The 24,556-nt window shown below is 38.0% G+C and overlaps 1 protein-coding gene across 2 annotated transcripts; it reads left to right on the top strand.

Moving 5' to 3' along the window:
• LOC121372333 lies at window positions 1-23,647 on the top strand. 2 transcript variants are annotated; one of them, XM_041498630.1, is made up of 5 exons: window positions 1-534; window positions 3,200-3,270; window positions 3,628-3,653; window positions 12,813-12,890; window positions 23,172-23,647. In XM_041498630.1, exons 1-5 carry the CDS (start codon window positions 156-158, stop codon window positions 23,287-23,289), a joined length of 672 nt encoding a protein of 223 aa, XP_041354564.1. In that variant the 5' UTR covers window positions 1-155; the 3' UTR covers window positions 23,290-23,647. The 2 variants fall into 2 exon arrangements, with proteins under 2 accessions (XP_041354564.1, XP_041354566.1); XM_041498632.1 differs by lacking the exon at window positions 23,172-23,647 and adding an exon at window positions 13,247-13,932.
• The last annotated feature ends 909 nt before the right edge of the window (window positions 23,648-24,556 follow it).

Raw genomic sequence — 24,556 nt, 5'->3', positions numbered from 1 at the left:
ACTATGACAAACTTTTAGTTTTGATTTAAGATACATTTAAGTGGCTGCAAAACAAAACAGTGTCAAAGAATTGAATAGTCAAACAAGAACGAGACAAATTAATTTAGTTTGTAATACTCGGTACAGTAAGTGTATGTAAGCCAACGTATGTCGCAATGTCCCGTGACTTCCTACCGTCAAAGCTGTTACATGCACAAGACAGCATACAACACAGATTTCGAGATGGCCGGACTTTAGACTCGTCTTTGAGAGATTTACTCAGATATCCAAATCCAGAAGATCGCCTCCCACGAATGGACGTCATGACCTATGGCGGAAAACATTTTGTTGTGGACGGGAATCGCCGTCTGTACCTGTTGAAAAAACTGGAGGCTGCTGGCTTAGTGAATACAGTTTCAGTCAACATGCTACCATTCGATTTCTACTATTTCAATCGAAAGCATACAACTGATTGTGAGGGAGTGTCCATCCGTATTCGTAATGATTTTTCGATGGAATCTAAGATCAGGAATATTATCCAGCAGCACATGCAAGGTATAAAGTGAAAATTTTAATATTTGTAGTCATTACGTGTTGAGTATTGGTTTGGTCTGTCTAAACACGAACATAAAGTTTGTTTTGTTTAACGACACCACTAGAGCACATTGATTTCTTAATCATCGCCTATTGGATGTCAAACATATGGTCATTTTGACACAGTCATAGCGGAAAGCCGCTACATGTTTCCATTAGTAGCAAGGGAGCTTTTATATGCACCATCCCAGAGACAGGATAATACATACCACTGCATTTGATATACAACTTGTGGTGCACTGGCTGGAACGAGAAATAGCCCAATGGGCCCACCGACGGGGATCGATCCTAGACTCACTGAGTATTAGGCTTGCGCTTTACCACTGGGCTAACACCAAAATAACAACAATATGTACTCTTTATATTATCCGGTCGGGATGAAGTTCAGTCGTTAGAGCGATCGTTTGAGGTGTTCGTGTCTTAGGATCGAATCACATCAGTCGACCCATTCTCTGATTTTATTTATTGTACTTAGTACCTCCCAGCCCTCCCTTCAGAACCCCTGCGCGTGCTGTAACCTCACCGTGGTGCAGGGGTGTAACATTATCTTTGAGAATGGCCAATACAGCACACATTGAGTAAAAGTCCGTATCTATCTGTGATATTTGTGTTTTTGCACGGTTCTTTACACTGTGTTTTTGTTTAACTGTTGAATTTTTATTATTGATGTTGCTCATCACTTTAGTTTTCAATTCACCATAGTTTGACACCCAATAGCCGATGTATTTTTCGTGCTGGGGTGTCGTTAAACATTCATTCATTCATTTCCTTCAGAATTCACCTAGTAATGCCAAATTAGTGTGTCACAGATTACCTCTTGATCATACTAACAGCAACACATTTTAATAACCATTTTTAAAAACTTTACACTTCGTTGTATTGTTTACAAAACTTACTTGCTCACACATGGTAAGCCTGAAATGTTGGCATTGTAAATGTAAAATGTATTTCACATACTTCCTCATGTCCCGGAATTAGTCACTGGCGATGTCAAAGGTTAAGTCCGGGATGGGCGTGCCTGAATCTTAAGTAGATAGGGGCACGTTAATAGAGTTCCCAGTCCAGTCACAGGCTCTGATCCTGGGCTAGTGATGCGCAGTTACTTCCCAGAACTTCAAAGTGCCCATTAAAGGCATATTGTCACAGACCACAAAGTATTACCTGAACAAAAATAATTTGATTTCTCCCTAAATGTACTTTATTCAACCATCTTCATAATCATCATACTCCATTTATTAATGACATTTTGTAAAAATAATTGAATTATGGCAATGGTCCATAATTCAAAAAGTAAAATTGCCGAGAGGGATGACATGGATTTCACTCCATTATGGTTCAGTTAAGGTGATGCGATAGCTAGATTTTGTTTCCAACAATTAATGTAATTTTTATTTATTATCCATTTTTAGAGAAATAAGGTCCTTAAATCCGTGACAGTATGCCTTTAAACTCCGGTATTTAACTTATGACTACAGAGGTGTTGTTGTTTTCTTAGTGGGGAAACATGTGGTATGATAGTAGGCTGGATACTTTTGGATATAAGCGTACGAGACGAAGGTGGGGGACAGGCGTCCAAAAACGAAACAGATATTCGGGCAAAATGAGCTGACCTGAAACCTTTTTACGTTGTGCCCACAATATTGGTGGTAATCCATATTACATGTGTGGTGAATCGTTTGTAACCCTATATAGCTGTTCGGTTGTAATGTTAATATAAATAAAACACTAAACGTCGTTTTCCTTCGGGTATTTTCGTTTAATTATGATAAATATCAGCTTGCCCCCCTCCCCCTACAAAATTGGGACCTCATACGCCTATGCTTTTGAAGACTTTTATCATTATGTAATGCTTGTTAGTGTACTTTGGAGTACTCGAGGTGTCGTTTTTGGAGTATTGTAAGTGCCCTTTTTAAGGTTGCAAACCCCCTCCCCCTCCCAAAAAAAAAGAAGCATATAAGGCCAAAAACGCTCGACTAGCATTTTTTGTATACATGCTTAACGCTGAGGATGATAGTTATAATAATTGAAGAATGCATGTAGTGTTGCTAACATAGGGTTGCTGATGATTTGGGAAACAAGTAGTTTAACATTTGTACATCGAAACACCATAGTTTCGCATCCCAGAACTGGCTTTTACCAAACTGAGTGTTGACGACTCGATGGGGAGGTGTAAGGCCACTACACAGACTTCTCTCTCACTAGATAGTTGAGGTGTGAGCCCATGACAGCGTGCTTTAACCCTAATTTGATATGAAAATTGAATTTAAAAAAGATAGCAAACTATGTCTTACAAGATTTGTTTTGGATTTTATTTTTATTTTTATAAATCATACATTGTTTCTTTCACTATTTGGCTAGTACGATAAACATATCTGAAAAGTGCAAGAAGTTGCAAATAAACGGCAAAACTAGATATTTTTCTCTAGGAACTATTTAATAGTCACACAGATTTTAAGGAAATTATACAAATCGTTTACCTTGTATTTTAATTAAACATCGTTTACCAATTTGTTCTGCTACACCCAGATAGAGAGTCTTTGCTATTGACATTTGTTTGTTGTGTCGTGAAGTGTAACAGAATCTTGTATACATATTATAATTATTTTATTTTATTCCCTCTTAAAAGACAAGTCTAAAAATGAACAACATGGACGTTATTCGGGCTCATCGACTCCTGGACGCCAAGAACGATCCACAGTAAGTTCATATCTAGTTTATAAAGTAAAAGGACACAGTATCGATTAATGTCATATGAAATGTAATTGCATAAATGTCAATGCATTGCATAATTAAATTAATGATGATTATATTAAAAAGTAATTACGAAACATTTGATCTGTAATCGCTACCTTTCAGTACTTAGTTCTACGAACGTTTTGACTGCTCCTCGTATATACTAGTATCTAATGGAGAAATTAAACACCAAAGCAGTGATTTGTTTTGTCATGTCAAAAACTTGGTAGTCTCATTAATGATTCTATAAAATAAAACCTTTAGCTATGTGTTTGAATGTAAATATACGCACCTTTCTGTGATGTTTTGTTTTATTTGCAGATGGATTTTGGTTCTGGATCACTTAGGTAAGATACGCAACATTAATATTAGGTCACACGCAAATTCGTGAAGCGTTCCATTTTTTGTTGTTTCAGTATCGCATCCTACATCTGATTTTAGCAACAAACACTTTTCTATATATGACTCATTATGTAGATTCTAATATGTGTATATTCTGTAATAACTTTCCAGAAACTCTACAACATCTTTTATATGAATGCACTCAGGTTAATACTTTATGGAAAGCTGTAGAAGACTGGGTTTTGTCCAAAACAGGAATTATTGTCCACTTTTACAAAAATATTGTTATGTTTGGTATTATTAACAAAAAGAACGTTAATATAATTAACTGGCTAATTATTAACATTAAATATTATATATACTGTACGAAAATGCAAGAAAGAAAAAAATTAACTATCGCGTCCGTTCAAAACGTTTTGTAAAACAAATTTGAAATTGAGAAATATATTTATTTCAAAAACTGCAACTATGAAAAGTTTAATAAAGAATGGGCACAATGGCTCAACCTTTTTATATAGTGAAAGAAAGAGAAAACCCCCATTACACTTAGATAACGATCTACTCAAAGGAAAAACGTTTTGTAATTGCATGTTCATATAACATTCCAACACAGGCCCGACTGCTGTTCCTGTTATTATCATCAGTTTAATTCTGATTCGTTACTCACTATCAACTTTAGGTTTTTCTTCCTCTTCTTCTTCTTTTTCTTATTCGTCTTGTTCTTCTTGTTTTCCTTCTTTTTTTCTTCTTCTTCTTCTCTCGTTGTTACCCTTTTTTCTTTTTCTTTTTTTAAAAGTCCTGGACCATAAGGCGTGCATAAAAGGAAGTACTATTTTATTTTGATTTGTACCTGCATATATCAGAATAGAATGTAATGTGAGTGCGTACGTGCGTGCGTGTATGCGTATGTATGTGTGTATGTTAGTAGTAGAGGTGGCACTTGGGTATCATGTATGCAAATGAGCTAGGTCACGTGACCTGTCCTACGCTCTGATTGGTTGACCTCTAAGGGGCATAGCCTCTTCTGATTGGCTGACCTCTAAGCGTGGGGGCGTGGCCTAATGACATTCAGTGCACCTCGGGGTCATGCAGCTGACTGACCTTTAAGCGTGGGGACGCTAATGGGGTTAATGACTTGGACAGCTGTGGCAACCTGACCTCTGTGTCAGGAAACACCGGATGTTGGTAAGATTGATGGGTGTGCTAACCGTCGGGGGGTCCTTTGATGTACAGGAAACAGATGGTGCGGAAGTCGTTAATGACCCATAGAGTGGTGTCGAATGATGGGGTGTTTATTTAACTGTGACAGCCGTTTGATGTACAGGAAACAGATGGTGTGGAAGTCGTTAAGATGGCAAGATGGATTTGACAGGTGTGGGCTGATTAAGGAGAACCAGTCAACGGGGAGTGGAAAATTCCAGAGGAAAAACCCTAGGGGTTTTGCCAGATGTCGGGGAAAGGTTTGAAACGTGTCCATATACGGCGTTGGCCATGAGTCATCCCAGAACGTGTTCAGACACGTCTTGAGTGAGGTCTCTGCATAATGAGAAACAGTCAACGGGGAGTGGAAAATTACAGAGGAAAACCCCCAAGGTTTTGCCAGATGTCGGGGAAACGTGCCCATATAAGGCGTTCGCCATGAGTCATCCCAGAACGTGTTCAGACACGTCTTGACCTCGAGATAGCGTGGGGGTCTGACGTCACAAGAAATGCCCGAATCATTGCTGTAGTCGGTGGTTAAGACCGGGGTAGATACCGGGGTTCGTATCCGGGTATCAACTGGTCATCACCCAGCCTTTTCACTAACCACAGATGGCTGACGCGTGTCCAGGACAGCGTGCTTAAACCACAATTGAAATATGAGCACGGAAATAAGTTGAAATAAATACAAATAGTAAGCTTTGTTTTAAAAGTTTTAAAAGTTTAACGACACCACTAGAGCACATTGATTTATTAATCAATGGCTATTGGATGTCAAACATATGTGGTACTTTTGAAACATAAATACGAAACCCGGCTACATTATAGTAGCAAGGGGTCCTACACCAGCCCGCAGACAGGATAGCACATACCACACAACTCCCACTGTCTTAGATATCCACAGATAGCTGGCGTGTGTGTGTGTGTGCGGGCGTGCTTAAACCTTAACGGGATAGAGTATTTCGTATTGCCAGACATTCGTAGAGGATGGCCCCCGAGACTTCATAACAAGATTAGCCAATGAGAAGGTTGCTAGTTTGTTTTGAAATACGACCTTCTTTCATATCTCGCAGTGATCGCACGATGGTAATTTCAAAAATAAACAGACAAAGCATTAATATTACATATGTATCACTATAAAATAAATACTGAATGTATACTCAAACGATATATACCATTTGAAGAATAACAAACACGGGGGTGTTGGTAGTGGCATTTAACGTAAGAGCAGATAATCTCTCTCACCCCTACATTATCCCCACTGTCTTAGCCACAGATAACTTGCGTGCGCGCGTGTTTAAACCTTAATGGGATAGAGGTACGGAAAAATAAATATAACCTCATAGTTTGAAACTTTATTTCAACATTAATCACTTCCCACTGAGACAGATGTGTAGCTAGATCTCTTAAAATACAGAAAATTATATCGTCTGCTATAGACACGTAATGAGAAACACACGCGGGTCACTTCCAAGTATTACTTTTCTTACTACGCTGTGGCTAATTGGTGGAAATATGATACCCCTGAAGCTACAAGCAAATGCTTTATTTAACGACGCACCGAAGCTTACAAAGTCCAGTTTAATATCCCAGGTTATTTTTAGCGAAGCAACGGATATTTTTCAAAGACAGAAAGAAATACAGTGGAAAAAGCAGATACGCTTATTCGGTGGCTAGTAGGGGGAAGAAAGGAATGTGCGTAACAACCCAGCCCATTACAAACATTAATAAAGGAATGTATAGCCACAGATAACTGGCGTGCGCGCGTTTAAACCTTAATGGGATAGAGGTACGGGAAAATAAATATAACCTCATAGTTTGAAACTTTATTTTAACATTAATCACTTCCCACTGAGACAGATGTGTAGCTAGATCTCTTAAAATACAGAAAATTATATCGTCTGCTATAGATACGTAATGAGAAACACACGCGGGTCACTTCCAAGTATTACTTTCTTACTACGCTGTGGCTGATGGTGGAAATATGATACCCCTGAAGCTACAAGCAAATGCTTTATTTGACGACGCACCGAAGCTTACAAAGTCAAGTTTAATTTCCCGGGTTATTTTTAGCGAAGCAGCCGATATTTTTCAAAGACAGAAAGAAATACAGTGGAAAAAGCAGATACACTTATTCGGTGGCCAGTAGGGGGAAGAAAGGAATGTGCGTAACAACCCAGCCCATTACAAACATTAATAAAGGAATGTATAGACGGCTTAATTGTTAAGGAAAGAAAGGAATATGCGTGCGTGTGTGCGTGCGTGCGTGCGTGTGTGTGTGTGTGTGTGTGTGTGTGAAACACCCCAGCCCATTGCTTTGAAGAAAGAACGTGTGACTACAACTCGACGTTCCAACGTAACCTATGATCTTTTAACTGCATTTGAAACACGAGTATTTCCCTAGAGTACAAGCCTTTATAGACAACCAGTGTATTATGTCTGGTATGTGCTGCCCTGTACACACAGCTCTTGCTACTATAAAGTAGCGGTAGAAATATCCAATCACAAATCTAGTCAAACAACAAACGCAGAGAGAGAGAGAGAGAGAGAGAGAGAGAGAGAGAGAGAGAGAGAGAGATGGGTAAATACAGTGGTCGATCTAGGATCGATCCCCGTCGGTGGTCCAATAGGCTATAGCCAACCAGTGCATTATGCCAAGGGCCGTGGTATGTGCTGTCCTGTACATACATCCCTTGCTACTATAATGTAGCGGTAGAGACTGACATTCAATCACAAAACTAGTCATGGAGTAAAACACACAAAAAACAAACGTAATGGTTTGGGTTTTTTAATTTTATTTCTAAATGACAAATCACAAACTACACATATATAAAATGGACACACATTGGGTTACATCGAGAGGCCTTAAGGGCGACAACTACACATATATATATAAAATGGACACACATTGGGTTACATCGAGAGACCCTAAGGGTGACAACTACATACAGTAGAATCTCATTGGCTCGAACATTGTCGGTGCATCAAAGTCTGTTCGACCCATCGGGTAGTTCGAACCATGCATTCGGCCGTTGTCGGGTACTTCTGTAACACAAAAATCATTCGGACAACCTCGCATGTTATATATATATATATATATATATATATATATATATATATATAATGGACACACATTGGGTTACATCGAGAGGCCCTAAAGGGCGACATGTGAATAATATGAGTGTTCATTTCTCTTCATCTTCGTCCTCATCGTCAGTATCATCACCATCGGTATCGTCGCCGTCTAGTTCGTCCAAATATTCGCCGATCCACGAACGATACTGATTTAATTTAGAACGGATCTGAGGTCTCAGATCTCTTTTCGGATTCACAGACTGTAGAATTTTTCTCGTGTTGGGGCCTTTATCAAAGTAATGCATATAAGCCAGGAAGCGAGAGTACGTGTCTTTAAATAACTTCCATTGTAAAGTCTTCATGTTTCTTTCGATGGCATCTTGGGACATGTTTTTTTCTTCGTAGCGTTTCCTCTTGCTTTCGATATAATCACGATTGATGTCGAATTCACGCTCGATCATCAGACGTATGCCTTCGTTTTCCAGATCGGACGACGGCTCCTCTTCTTCATTTCCCTCCTTGCACGTTTTAAATCGTAGATGTCGCTGCAAGTCACTCCCGTCTTTAAAGACCAGACCACACGTATCGCAAGACTGCATCCTCTTGAATTTTTTCAGATAGGGCTCTACCTCATCTTCTTCTTCGTCGTCACTTTCGTAGGCGGGTATGCCTGGTAGTTTTCTCTTGAATGCGTTACTTTGCATGATTTGCACGTAGACCTCTTTCTCCGACGGTGGTTGAAACTCTTCTGAGACATTCGCCGTTACGTTCGTGCTTTTATACCATTCGGACGGCCCCGTCTCTAAACCATTAGGTCGAAGGCGCCAATGTTCGGGCGTGGTCTGTTTCAAGTCCACCAAGAGATGTCCGTAGGGCCTGTGGGTAGCTTCCTCAAACCGTTGCATGAAATGACGAGTATTTCCAGGATACATCTGCTGTGCCAAGGTTAGGACTTGCTGTTTGTCGATGGGGTTGTTGAACAGTGCCAGGTAATGACAGTTTCTTCTCTGTGTCGGGTCTTTGCTGCTATAGAGGTTCTGGTTGATAGCAATCACCGAGAGGTTTCTGTGGTGACTTCCTTCCGTGAACAGATCGGTGATACGAGAGTCTTTTCCAGCTGTAGACATCAGGTCATCCAACACGATGAGATTTCTGACTCTGGGATCCAAATAACGATCCTTTTCCAAATTCTCGGGTATGCCTTGAACAAATTTTACTCGAGCAACCATTTTGATCGTATCATAGAGAGGTTGCCATCGTTTGTAGAGCCAGATGATGCGCTGGGGAGGCGGGTGGATTTTACCATCCCGTAGCAGTTTGTACAACAAAAATGTTTTTCCACACGACGTGGGTCCCGACACGATCATGGTGAACGGATGTAACCATTTTAAGGGCTGCTGCTGCTGCTGCTGCTGCTGCTGCTGCTGCTGCTGCTGCTGGGAAGGCTTATTTTCAGATTCCAAGAGTCCATGTTTATTTCGTACGTGCCGAGTTAGGTCGTGGGTCCAAACATATTTTTTTTCGCAAATGTGACACTGATTCATGATGTTGACTGTGACGTGAACTGGCGATGTTGAAACTGCCATGCCCCCTTTTATAGTCTTCTCAGAAATGCTTGTGCCGTTTTTGCCCAGTCTGCTCTCGTCGTTTCTGTTCCACGCCGCTCTGTTCTCGTTTCCGTTTCTGCTCGGCCTTGGCTTGTTCTACCACCTGTTGCGTTGGGGAGACCATGACGACTTTAGGTGTCGGGTGTTTGTTCTGTTCCTCTTTTTCCTTTTTCCAAGTGGGATCGTAGAGTTCTAGACATCGATCCACGCTGTACATCATCTGACTTTTCCCACCACGCTGCACTGGAAAATGAGGTTGAAGTTTGCCTTGGGCTTGCAACTTGTAAAAGCGAGTCCACTTGTCCGCGTCGGGAACATACAACTTGTACTGGTCTGACATGTTGTGCCTCTGAAGGTTCTATCTCAAATGACGATGTTACCCATTGCCCTTTTATTTATACTCTCTATAATTTCGCGCATGCTCACAAAGATTAAATTTTGTGTGATACGTATGGTCAGGGCCACATTCAGGGCCACACTCAGGGCCACACACGGGGCCACACACACACACACACACACACACACACACACACACACACACACACACACACAGAGTCACCCTTACATTAATAACAAACAAAACGTGTTATTCACATGTTTATTTTACAAAACGAAAAGTAGCACACACGTGTTTAATGTCTCAACACATTGTTAATGTAGGGACATCTTGGGGACAGTCTGTAATGTTCCATCACTGGATCATCCATATTCTGCCATCTGTAGGTGCGTAGTCCACAACAGTAGCAGACGACGGCATCGTGGTCTCCCATGTAGAAGAAACCGGCCTTGGCGAGTTCCCTCGGTTTCTGGCGCAACTGTATGGGCCACCACCCAAACGTGCAGAGTCGTCTGTAGAATCTTCTCATTTCGGGTCGATGACAGAACAAGTAATGTCTCGAAAGACCATCGCCATCGGCGTCGTAGGCATCATCATCGTAGGGAGTCGAGTCCGTTTCTCGAGCAGCATCCGTCTGATCCATGGGTTCTTCGTCCACGATTTCGACGGGTTCACGGATATCCGTGGGTTCTTCGTCCACAATTTCACCGGGTTCACGATCAGCGTCCGCTTGATCATGTTCTTCTGGTTTGGTAGCCACTCTTTTGCATTGGATCGTGTGTCTTTCAGAACATTTGCATACCAAGACATCGTCACCGCTGCTGCTACAACTGCTGTTACTACTGCTGTCCATTCTCGAATATTCCGATGCCATCTCTGGAGCGCACGTCTTCACTCTACAACGGTCGACTGACGAATGATGAACAGCTCTAAATCTAAGGTTTATATGCACAATGTCTGAGCATGTCCAAACACGTCCTGTGGGTTTTCCGAACACTCTATGGCACCCGTCAGATTTTGATGATCTTCTCGTAAGTGGCACAGTATGACGTCTCTCAGTTCAGGCACAAAGTCGTAGATAGTGTCAAAACATTTCTGGAGCTCTTTCCACTGTTCGACAGTCAGTCGAACGCCACGACGGGAAGGTTTCAGTTCTTGATCACAATACCACCACTGACGAATATCCACACCTTTGTAAATGGTCTCGACGTAAACGTTCCCACCAATATGCTGCGGTACACTCGATTCTCGTTTGAAGGTGGCCAGTTCTAACCACTGTTTTATCGTCAGAGAAACGCCTTTCTTGGTGGGAAAAAGTGTTCCACGGTCCTCGTCGAACTGACGAACGTGAATGGCAATGTCACCCTTCCACAGTTTAGCCACGACGTAGACGTTACCGCCGAGGTCTAGTTTGCATCTCGTTTCGTTTTCTTCGTTTTTGACAATGCCCTCTGTAGTGCTTCTGTTATATCCCGATGCCATTTTCTTCTTTCCAAGTACAGCGCAATCAGACACAGGAACGTGAATATCATTCATCAACGGTATACGTCTTCTCTCTAGCAGTGTCGCTGAGCGAATGGCAAGCGTCCTGAATATGGGTTTTTTTATAGGCCCCCCACGGTAGCGTCCCCACGCTATCTGGAAGTCAAAACGTGTCTGAACACGCTCTCTGGGGTGACTCATGGCCAACGTCGTATATGGGCACGTTTCAAACCTTCCCCCGACATCTGGCAAAACCTTGGGGATTTTCCTCTGTAATTTTCCACTCCCCCGTTGACTGTTTCTCATTATGCAGAGACCTCACTCAAGACGTGTCTGAACACGTTCTGGGATGACTCATGGCCAACGCCGTATATGGACACGTTTCAAACCTTTCCCCGACATATGGCAAAACCCCTGGGGGTTTTCCTCTGGAATTTTCCACTCCCCGTTGACTGGTTCTCCTTAATCAACCCACACCTGTCAAATCCATCTTGCCATCTTAACGACTTCCACACCATCTGTTTCCTGTACATCAAACGGCTGTCACAGTTAAATAAACACCCCATCATTCGACACCACTCTAGGGGTCATTAACGACTTCCGCACCATCTGTTTCCTGTACATCAAAGGACCCCCGACGGTCAATCTTACCAACATCCGGTGTTTCCTGACACAGAGGTCAGGTTCCCACAGCTGTCCAAGTCATTAACCCAGTAGCGTCCCCACGCTTAAAGGTCAGCCATCTGCACGACCCCGAGGTGCACTGAATGTCATTAGGCCACGCCCCCACGCTTAGAGGTCAGCCAATCAGAAGAGGCCACGTTTTTTAGAGGTCAACCAATCAGAGCGCAGGACAGGTCACGTGACCTAGCTCATTTGCATACATGATACCCAAGTGCCACCTCTACTACTTATGTTTGTATATATGTATGTATGTTTATACATGTATGAATATTAATTTTAAGATAAATTGTAAGGCGGTGTATCAGGGCTCCCCAACCCTGGGGACAATAAAAAATAAAAATTAAAAAATTAAAAAAAATTTAAGGTCATATGGCCTTTCTTGTGAAAAGACTATATTAAACTAAATGGCAAAACAAGCAAAGTAAAACAACAAAACAATCAAACAGAACCACTAGTTTTTCTTCTTCTGTAATGGACTTTAAATTGCTTATTTTTCTGAAAGTTATTGTTTGCAATCAAGTCATTAACATTTAAAAATAAAGTCATTAATAATAAGATGTTCAACAATATATAGTTATGACGGACTTGGTGTCGTGAACTATTCATTGTGAGAGAAAAATAATGAGAATAATAAACAGATAATATTAGATGAGAACAGCGAGAAACAATATAAGTCGGTTTTTATAAGTATGTGTGTACTTTATTTTAAGAGATATGCATTGTGAAATCTTTTGTGGCAAGTGTGATACTTTAATTTTCTTTGTTCTTGTTTTGAAAAGTCTATCATCAAGAACTCAACCGAAAGCGGCTACTATTGAAGATCGACGTTTTTATTCTTTGGGAACTGTTAAATATAGGTAAATCATACATACAATCATCCATTCATATATCCACCCATTTATACATACATAGATGCATTCATCTTGCCTTTCATCTATCCATCCATCCGTCCATCCTCCATACATGCATGCACGCACGCACGCAGACAGACGCACACACAGACACACACACATATATATATATACTAGTATATATACATACATACATAATTTTTAAAAGTAAATAATTTTAAAAATATATCTTTATTGTTTTAAATGCTATTTTAATTTGTTTGTTATTTTTAATGCCATTTAAAAAAAACGTTACACGACATCTATATTAAATAAACGTATATAATTAATTAAATGCTCAATTTGTTTTACAATTTTCGTAGATGGGTTATCCCAAGGAAACTGTTTTGAAACTTTGCCGACAATACAATACAGACGAGTTAACAACTCTTGGAATTGTTGAGACGTTGAAAGCTGTTTTTGAGCAGACGATGTTTGTAACAACCAAACTTAAAATGGACTTTTGTAGAAATACAAACAGCGCATTGCTTTGTGATCTTTACCTTGACCAACTTGAAGGAACATACGAAAACATGTATGATATAGTGAAGAGTATTCACTCAGACTTACAGAAATAAATGTAAGCGATTTCTTAGCCTTAAAGGGACTGTCGTCAGTTTGCTGCCACTGTAACATGTTAACGATTAACAAATTCTTTTGATGACTAAAATTACAAATTAAAGATATTTTCCTGTTTAGAATACCCGAATATGTATCTGTGTATCTTGTGTAGGAGCCCAAACCAGATCTTACCTTCAGTTAATTTCGTACGTACGAAACAAAATCTGTGTTACGACGAAACATAGTCAGAAACATCTTACACTGGCTGCAAACTGACGACTGTCCCTTTAAGTTCAGCCACCTGTTTTTGATAAAACGTTTGTGACTATTTGACTGGTTCCCGAAGTGTTCATTTGGTTTAATACATAACGTAAAACCAGTCTAGCAAACATTGCTTAGGGACAAATGGTTGGAGCCGCTGGACCTACCCCTCGTTATACCAACTGTACTAAAATCGCATGTTATGGGGTTTCGCCCCCCCCCCCCCCCCCCCCCCCCCAATTCACACCTCTCTCTCCCCCCCCCCCCCCCCACCTTTTATATTTTCCTGTCAAACTCGATTTTCTCAAATGTCATATCACGCCATGTCATAGAAAGAAGTGGGTCCCAAACGTTTCTCTGTATTGTGTAAACATGCAAGTGTTTGTATGTTTATCTCAAACTTTGACATTAAAAAACTCACGTTTTCTCAAATGATGTGTGTGGTCCCAAAAGGACATATTTACTACATGTATATAGTTTGTATATTTTCATCAAAGTTGAAACATGTTTTGCAATTTGAAAAAAAAGGTGACAAATTCTATAAAATTATTTCGAAAAACAATGAGACAAGCCATATATATTATTTTTTATTATTTCTGTCTTTGATTATTAGATATCAGCTATCTATAGCAATATTTGCAATGCATTAATTTGTTTTAAATTAAACTCGTTAGTTAATAATTTAATCTGCTTGAAAGTGATAGCGTCCGAACTTGCCAATAGCAGATAACACCGTATATTATATATATGTACGTACGTAAGTATGTATGTATATATGTAGTGATATTAACATCGTTCAGCTTCACTCTAATTGTCATCGCTGAATGTTGTTACCATCGACTGTGAAGTGGTGATAATCATATTTAACATTAATTATAGCTAAGAGTTAGTGAATAATAAATAAATTATAACATCCATGAGAGTGCCATACGAAGTTTATGAAATTCTTTTGGGGATTTTTTTTTTTTTACATTCCCGTTGGTGAGAACGACATTCGTTATTTTTGATAACACATACTTAAGCGCAAGGGCCGTGAATAGATTTCCATTAGAAAAGGCATTTAAATTTAGTTAAAACTGTTGGGTTTTTTCCAGGATATGTAATAAATAAAATACAACATTCGTGTCGGTTAGCTACCATTTATCTTACAACTCGTTGTTTCGATCGTTAGATACGTTTTAAAACAACTTGTAAGATAAATGGTATCTAATGGCCACTCATGTAGTATTCTCTACATATATCCCTCGCTGTCGCACGAGAAATAAAACAATTCCCGTATTCGTTTCATAAATTCCGTATGGCACTCCCTCTCATGCAGCGTGTTTTATTATTTAGGCTATTTTACTGATATTTTTTTAACATGATTCCTAAATGTTTTACATTTTAGAGTGTATTATTCTGATTCGGGTTTTTTTATTATGGTTTTAATATTAATTACAGTAGTAATACCGATATGATTATATATTTTATTTTCGTTTTAATTTCTGTGTAGTTTTATGATATTTAAGTAACATTTTATTTTAGATACATGTATGAAAATGTTTTCTGTCTCTGATAAGCCTATATAGGTTTGATGACTATATATTTTATATAGTTTATGTCAGTATTGTACAGTTTTATATGTTTTGTTATTCAACACTACTTTATAGACAATACTGGCCGTTTGTGGTAATTTATTTTTCTGTTATAATATATCGTGTGTGTGTGTTTAAGAAACATATTTTTCGTAATTGCTGTAATCTGAACAAATTGCGGTTTTATTATTAATATTTGTGTAATAAATAAAGAAATTTAGGGTTTTTATACATTGTATTTGATTTTTTACTCCATTTGTTTCAAAGTACCTTCAGGCGCGGATTCAGTGGGAGTGTAATTGGGGTGCGCACCCCCACCGAACTTCGAAGTGTCCCGAAAAATCCGACGTTTAGCGGATAAATACTATGCATGTATTGGTTTTTAATGGAGAACATTTAATATATTGGTCTGGGCCTCGTTTTACGAAGAGATGTTAGCGCTAACATATTTTTGTGCAAGATTACTATTTCTTCCAAACCCGTTGGTGAGAACATTGTTCGTTATTTTTTATATCACATACTTGTTAACACATATACGTGCGATAACATTTTAAAGACATACGATTGGCTTATTGGGTGATGACCAGGTCACCAATGTCATACCATTCAATGAAAAAATAGCACAGTCGAAATAGGTCACTCTGTGACGTACAAGTTAATCAAGGGGCGGGACGTAGCCCAGTGGTAAAGTGCCCGTTCGATGCGCGGTCGGTCTGGGATTGATCCTCGTCGGTGGGCCCATTGGGCTATTTCTCGTTCCAGCCACTGCACCACGACTGGTATATCAAAGGCCGTGGTATGTACTACCCTGTCTGTTGGATGGTGCATTTAAAAGATCCCTTGCTGCTAATCAATACCCATGAAGTGGCGACAACGGGTTTCCTCTCTCAATATCTGTGTGGTCCTTAACCATATGCCAGACGCCATATAACCGTGAATAAAATGTGTTGAGTGCGTCGTTAAATAAAACATTTCTTTTCTTTCTTACAAGTTAACCAAATGCAATGAAAACGACCATTAGGTATGACTTTACTGGTCGTAATCGGTAATAGCGGGGTGGTCTTAATACCGGAGTAGTTTTACTATAATATATATGTATGTATGTATGTGTGTGTGTGTGTGTGTGCACGCGAGCGCACACATACTTACACACACATACATACATACATACATACACGCGTATGTGCGTGTTTGGTGGAGTACACCTGTGTAAGTAGGTGTTTATATATGTGAGCACGTGTTTATGTGCATGTGTCTATGTTTATATGTGTGAGCACATGTTTATGTGCATGTGTCTATCTGCATGTGTGTACCTGCATGTTCATATTTGTCGAAGCCTTCAGCTCATCACATTGCAGCATCTTAACAGTGAATAATATGATGAAACAACATATTATAACAGGGCCCACTAAGTTTAATTGAAAATGGAGAAAGGCATTATCAGCGCAAGTTGAAAGGAGGGCACTGCCATTCCGATGGCCTAGACGAAGGAAATAAAAGGACCCAAACCTATTAAAAGGGGTTTGGGGCTCCCCTGAGAAAATTGTGAATTTTAGCTGTTGAAATACGGCTTTGCTAGCATTTTATGCACAATAACAGGGTAGGGTTCTGGAGGGTGGGATGGTCCCCAATCCCCCACCCCTCGTTTCGCGATCCCTGGTTAAGTATAATAGTTGATTAAGAGTGGTCATAAAATATAGGTAGGGTTTATCTCGGTAATATTATAATTATATAACGTTATTAATGGATTAGTGTGAATCGATTATAACCGATGGTCGATCATGAAATTCCAACCTATTCCCAAACACTAACATTTGAAATATGCTTGTTATGAAGCGTTTGGAGATCTCAGAACAAGGAATAAAAGGTTTTCGATTTTTAAACGCAAAATCAAATGATACTAATATTGCATTTTGACGATAGTCATGGTTCGTGGAACTTGAGTATCGCTGGCTTTGATGATACCTATATTACTTGCATGACCTATTACGTCATTAAATAATACCTTCGTTAATTAGCTAAAATCGATCATCTGTGTTAATGACGTCGGTGGTTTCAATAAGTACAGTTAAGTTTGCCGTCTGCCGTTTCCAGCAGCATATTTGATTTGACAGTGCTACACTGCAGACTCAAAACACATCCATGTGTATTTGAAAGTGGCATTTCTAAGTGACTGTGTTGAACGTTTAAAGAGAGTTTACATAATACACGAGTTATATGTGTAAAAAAAAAATATATTGAGCCTAAGATAGTTTTACGATTTTGTAGTGCCAAGATAACTTTGAAAATCCCTAGCCTGGCACTAAAAAACAGTTACTAACATTAGTCTTTCTATGGATGTTTTTGCAAATTAAGACTGTTGTGGGTACTGTTTATATTTATATTATATTGTTTGTTAAATATTGATTCCCTTACAATTTAGTAAACCTAGCAATAAAATCTGCAGTTAAATATATTTGAATTTTAGGAAGAGTTCATGCAGCTGAAAAGCATCTAATTACTATAAACCAGGAAAAAGATGCATGAATATAAATTTTGCATCATTCACACCCGACCTTAAGTCAGGAAATTTGCACACAGATGTGCACTGCACATACATATTTTTGTTTGTGAAATTTACACATTGCGAAAATATGCTAAGGTGCGTATTCGTAAGTAATTAAATTTTTGTCACTACTTTAGTTGTATTTACAATAGGTCTTATCTAAATATTAAAATTAAACCATACAAATAGTGTTTTCTCATGATCATTCTTTGATATATTCATAAGAAATACCTTTGAAAAACCTGTTCAATATGTTCCAACCGAATGGCCCCAGGTAGACTGACTGGGGTCAAGTCAGAACGAGTTGGTTTTCTGATTGCTTTCACAAACTTCTGTAACTTCTCACGTCTGAAAGCAGATTTAATCATAACCACACCATCATAAAATAAAGCCAGTTAACAGATGAGCTATTTAAGCATCAATTTATTACTATACATAATAAACTATTGTAAAAAAATATACTTTCTTGCACACACGGTGGTTAGAACATCATTTGTTGTTTTTGAACTAATATAAACACATATGTACAATAACACTTTAGAGACATTTGACTGATTGCTCCTAGGTGATAAACAGGTTGCCAGTGTCATACTATCCAATCAAAAAAAAGCACAATAGAAATTGATATTACTCTCTGACGTAGAGCTTAATATAAAACTGATTTGTCTGCGATGTGTAAGTTAACTACAAGCGCTTGGGCTGTAAATAAGTTTTATATGGGAAAGATTTTTGAAATTATTTTAAACCTGGTCAGCTTGTGATGTGTGAAAACCATATTTCCACGAATGGCTAAACAATGAGTGAAAATATGGTTTTCACACATCATGAGTTGACATAAAAATTGTATTCGAAGAAACAACATGAAATGGTCTATTTATTATATACATCTTTCCTAATTTTTGACAATATATTTGGTTTTTGCTAATATCTTTCACTTATCTTATCGAGAAGACATTGGAACAGTGTAGAAAATGTACTTGACTTTGTACTTTTTAAAAAATAGATGAATCAAAATTATTTTTATTTAATTATTAACTTAAAAATTATTTAATAATACTGCTATGCAAACATACCTGACAAAGCAATCATCCAAAAAACAAAAAAAATGAATCGAACTTGGTTAAACTTTTAACTAACATTCAAAGATAGGACATTGTCTAACTATTATTTAGCTTTGACTCAATCAAATAGATATTTTAAGGTAATTGCAATTCATATCCATTTTTTCTATAGGAACAATTTATTAAATTACTCCTTTTTTTTCAAACTTAAAAATGATGAAGCAACATTGACCTCAATAATTAAAATGTAATTTACAAGGGAGATAATTGAATCCTGAATTTGTTCACTGCTTTTTATATTTTCAGGGGTGGGATTTAGCTCAGTCAATTGAACACTTGCCTGAGGTGCTTGCATTGTAGGATCGAACCACCTCAGTGGATCCGTTCAACTGATTGGGTTTTTTCTCATTCCAACTAGTGCACCATAACTGGTCAAAGGTCGTGGTATGTGCTTTCCTGTCTATGGGAAAGTGCATATAAAAGATCCCTTGCTGCATTAGGAAAATGTAGCGGGTTTCCTCTATTGACTACAAGTCATAATTACTAAATATCTAATAGCCGATGATTAATCAATGAATGTGCTCTAGTGGTGTCGTTAAACAAAACAAACACAAACATAAATTCTATATTTTCACTAACTAAAAATACAGTGAAAATATTATGTCACCAAACATAACTTTTATGGTTTCTGTAGATCTATATATTTCATAGCTATGTATATGTATATAATAAAAAATTGTGAGTTCACTGTTTATTTCATATAATGCACTCATGTCATTTTGCATTCTAAGTTCTCCTAAAACTAACATGGTCTAACCTTAATTTGCTATGTGTAATTGCTACTTGTCTATTCATATATATCAGAAATATTATAAAGTATTGTTACTTTTAATTACCTTTCTTTGAAATGTTTCATCCTTACATCTTTTCCACAAAGAAACAAAGCATCCAACACATGAATGGTTTTCTGTCTTCTTTGACCTCTTCCCTGTAAAACCCAATACAAAAATTGTATGTCAAAGCAGTAGTATTTAAAAAAGGAAAGAAGCAGTCTTACAGCAGCATTAGACCAATGAATCAAAGGTAGAAAGGTTAATGTACTGGGTTTAAAGTGACAGACCCTACATTACACATGAATCAAAGGTAGAAAGGTTAATGTACTGGGTTTAAAGTGACAGACCCTACATTACACATGAATCAAAGGTAGAAAGGTTAATGTACTGGGTTTAAAGTGACAGACCCTACATTACACATGAACAAAGGTAGAAAGGTTATGTACTGGGTTTAAAGTGCAGACTGATGACCATATTTGAAATGAATTATAATAAATTGAATCACCTAAGAAAAAAAAAAACTAATTAAAAAACTAAATCCTTGAAAAATAATTATAGCTCTTTATAAAAACTACCAATCTTTAATGAGCAGAATGATATCATGGTCTATGACGTCACTCCTACACGTTCACTGGAAAACATATCAGTTAGTATCGCTGGCACCCCCCCCCCCCTCCAAAAAAAACCCCTCAGGAGCTAAGTAATGATGTGTGTGTGTGTGTGTGTGTGTGTGTGTGTGTGTGTGTGTGTGTGTGTGTGTGTATGCAAGGTAAGACATTGATTGATTGATGTGACTGAGAATTTATGAAGTCAATTTATGGGAAAAAAATCGCCAAAATTCACATACCACACATCACATGTATCAGCAAACACTACACTGCAATGAATGCATAAATGGAGTTATATATAAGAATTGTTTGTAATTTTTTGTGAATTTATCAATGTATAACAGTCACAAATTGTATAAAATCACGTAGCGTAGCAAAGTGATTTTATACTAAATTTGTGACTGTTATACATCGATAAATTCACAACAAATTAGGAACAATTGTTATATTACAAACAGCACAACTTTATAAATCAGTTTCTAACATTCTTCCCATAATGTGTTTTATGTAATGACGTCATTTTCTGAGGTTTTTAGTTTAGAATCCTTCACTATGCTACACACTTTTATGCAGGATGTGACAGTTGTACCACGATAAATTCATTAAAAAATGACAAACAGTTTTTATATAATTACAAACACAGAAGCATATGCCGAGGGTGCGTTTCGGCGGTCAAATCCTCTCCTTGATCAAGCAAATGTTTCTCTTTTTTTCAATACTTTTTTCCAGGGAAGCATGTCTTAACCATAAATTTTACTAGTCACAGTTTAGCCCCTCACCCTCTTCTAAAATTTATGCACCAGCGCCTGAACACACCATATTTAGTTAAAATACACATGAATCAACTTCCAGCGTCATTTCCATGACCTGTTTTACGTAATGACATCCCAGCTGGCATAATGACGTCATTTTTTGAGGTTTATCGAAGAATAACATTAAGTTTTTCTTTGACGTTGTCCAATCAGAATAGAGTAAATCGTATAGACACAGAAATTTTTAATCTATATATTAATAAATAACTAGTTTCATTTTTACATACCACCACATATTTAATACATTTTAAATCAAAGTTGGATTTTTCGCTAAACAGACGCTCAAAGAACACCTATATAACTTTTTTTTAAGTAAAATTATTTTTAGAGATTAATTAATTAATTAATTAATTTTGTTATGTAGCCAAACTGCAAAAATACAAATGTTTAAGAACAAATAATAAAGAAAAGACCATCCTAACTAGCTCGAGTGTCCTCTAGCTTTGGTGTATAGTACAGTTAGAGGACACTTGTACTACATTCTAACCAGGTATCAGGAACTAAAACACTTAGTGTTGCCAAATATTATACTGGCAATAAACATCTCCATTACACAATATCACTGGAAATCTTATAGTTAGAACACTCCTTGAAACTGACATTTCATTGGAATCCTTGATGTACTGAAAGAACTGTTCGTCGTTCTGAAGTGCTTGTAGTGGGACTATTTCATTGACATCTTTAGTAGACGTGGACACCAGCAGTTTACACAGGTCTTCATTGATGCTGCGCATGTACTGCAGAATGGGCAAACTGTCTGATCTCTTTCCCTTGCAAATTATGTACCTAGAAATTATTCAGTCTGACAACTCCACAGTGTATCAATTAAGAAACTCTGACTGTGTAACGCATTCAATTGCCTCTGGGTAATCTAAGCTTGACCGTGGTAGATTAATCTACTTGGACAATACTCTGCATGGAGTATTAAGCGAAATGAAAAGACAAACTTGTGAGAGAATGAATTCTAAACGGTTAAATTAGTGCTGTTCAATTAAATTTCATTATTTTAAAAGAAGGGGACATGTGGAAAGGTGATTTAAAAAGACTATAGAGCACATATCCATCAATTAGCAGTACAGACTGTAAAAAAAAAAACAATACTAAAAAATTAAAATACAGATTGTAAAAGTTGCACCTGTATTAAGATAACTTCTTTTTGTGTATTTTATTTTTCGGAATAAAAATTCAAGTCTCCCTGCTGTTAAATACTTCCCCCTCTCTAAAGTTTGAGAGAGAAGTGACTTTGCTCTATGATTGTGACCTCTCGTGAGGCCTGTAAAATAAAAAATATTTCCTAAATCTGATGCCACAGAGCTTAAGTTTGATTATTCTCGAGTCCAGTCATGACATTAAACTTACATGTTGTTAACCAGAACACCAACACTACACAAAGAAATCTGACGCCCCTATGCGAAACGAACCTGTACTGTAGTTGTGGTGACGTATAGGAGTGTCAGGTCTCTTCGTGTTGCATTGGTATTGGTTTGAGACCAGTAGGAGACATATTTTTTAATTTATATATATATTCATTGCATCAATTGTCATTTTCCCGGTAGACATGTAGTGTTTAAACATGACTGGTTACCAATCTTAACAACTTCAAATGTAGACCGTCTTGTGGTATGCTGGCAGAGTTTTAGAAACCCTATTGTTTTGAAAGTTTGTCGGTAGAAGATCAGAATAACTCATACATTTGAAAAGCTTAGGTATATCTGTGTTATGTTTCTTGTCAGAAGGGACGTAGTTCTTCTAAGAAAAGTATTGACATAACGTGCCCCGTGCACTAATGGGATGCAGTCGATTCGTCCACTGGACAATTCGTCGACTGAGGAACTCGAGACGATTCGTCCACTACAAAAAATCAGTTCCGGACGATTCGTCCACTAGTGTTTTATTTCCCAGTACATTTCGTCCACGGACTAAATAATGTGTACTATATGTACATGGGGGCTAAATAAATTATTAAATACATTTTACCACGTATTTTTTTCAGATTAGAACAAACAACAACACCGAAGGTTGGCATCAGCGAATTAATGCCAGAGCAACACGAGACAGGATACAGTTTTACCTGCTGGTGCCTCTGCTTCTCCGAGAAGCCAAGTTGGTGAATATGACGATGGAACGAGTGAGCGATGGAAGAGTTCGACGGATGCAACGGCTGAAGCATAGGACCCGGTAGGGAGAAGTATTTGCCATTTGGAGACGCTACACCAATGACGAAATTACTGCCAAAGAATTGATTCGTGCTGTTGCGAGATTATCCATTCATTAGTCGGCCGACTGTTGGACGATTCTTTTCCAGTGATATTTGAATGGATAATCTCCTACAGTGATTTGTGCAGTTAACAACGACGAAATAACATTCATCGATTCTACACTGATTTAATTGACCAAAAACATTCGCTTGTTCATTTCTACTAATGTCAAATATGTTAACTTTTGAATGACATTTGTTGTTTTGTTGAATTGTTTTCTAATGTACATTTAATTAAATTGGAATTGAAGACAACGAGTTTTTATTTTATTTCGAGGTTATTAGGCATATGGGGATAACATGTGACGAGGGAGGGTACAGTGGATAGAATTTACGCCATTGAAAGAGAACATGACATGGGGGGGGGGGGGGGGTAATAAAGTCTTCCGACGCGGAGGCTTGCATTACCTATTTACCACATCGTGACGTGTGAGATAATGTACGAGCGAGTGGACGAATCGTCCGCATGATAATGAATACAAACAGTTAATAAAAACTGGATATTAATGTTGAATTCTAATTCTATTTTACCTTTTTTGGTTATAGTAAACCACAAAATAATGTTAAGAAACGATTACAATGTCAAAGAAATAACTATTAATGTGTCCGAGATGAGTGGACGAATCGTCCGTGGACAAATTGTCCAGTGGACAAACTGTCTGGAAAGCGCACTATTATGCTTCCAACTCACGGGGACGCCTTTTTTTCATACCATGGAATTTACTACAACTTAGTTATCGTGAACGTCCCTAACTGCGTTATGCTTCAAATTCAGTTCACTTTGTTTTCTCGTGCACGATTCGCGCAATCAACATCCGATTTGTTGTCATCGGCATGTTGTTCATTTATGAGGTTTTTCTTCACAGTTCAGGAACATTTTTATAAACAAAGTTGAGAAAAGTAAGTATCTAAATACAAAACTTTACAAACCCCTAAAACCATTAATTTTACTAAGTCGTTTTTGTTTATTCCTTAAAATTACCGATATTGGATCCACATGACTCGTAGAAATTGACTTAAAATGGAGAAAGATGAATTAACATTCTGTGCGTGTCACATGACCTCACACGTACCAGATCAACAAGGCCAAAGAATTTAATTTTTACAATTTTTAAGAATTT

This window comes from Gigantopelta aegis, chromosome 4 (assembly GCF_016097555.1).
Source record: "Gigantopelta aegis isolate Gae_Host chromosome 4, Gae_host_genome, whole genome shotgun sequence".
Taxonomy (NCBI): Eukaryota; Metazoa; Mollusca; class Gastropoda; order Neomphalida; family Peltospiridae; genus Gigantopelta; species Gigantopelta aegis.
This window is presented reverse-complemented; position numbering and strand designations above follow the sequence as displayed.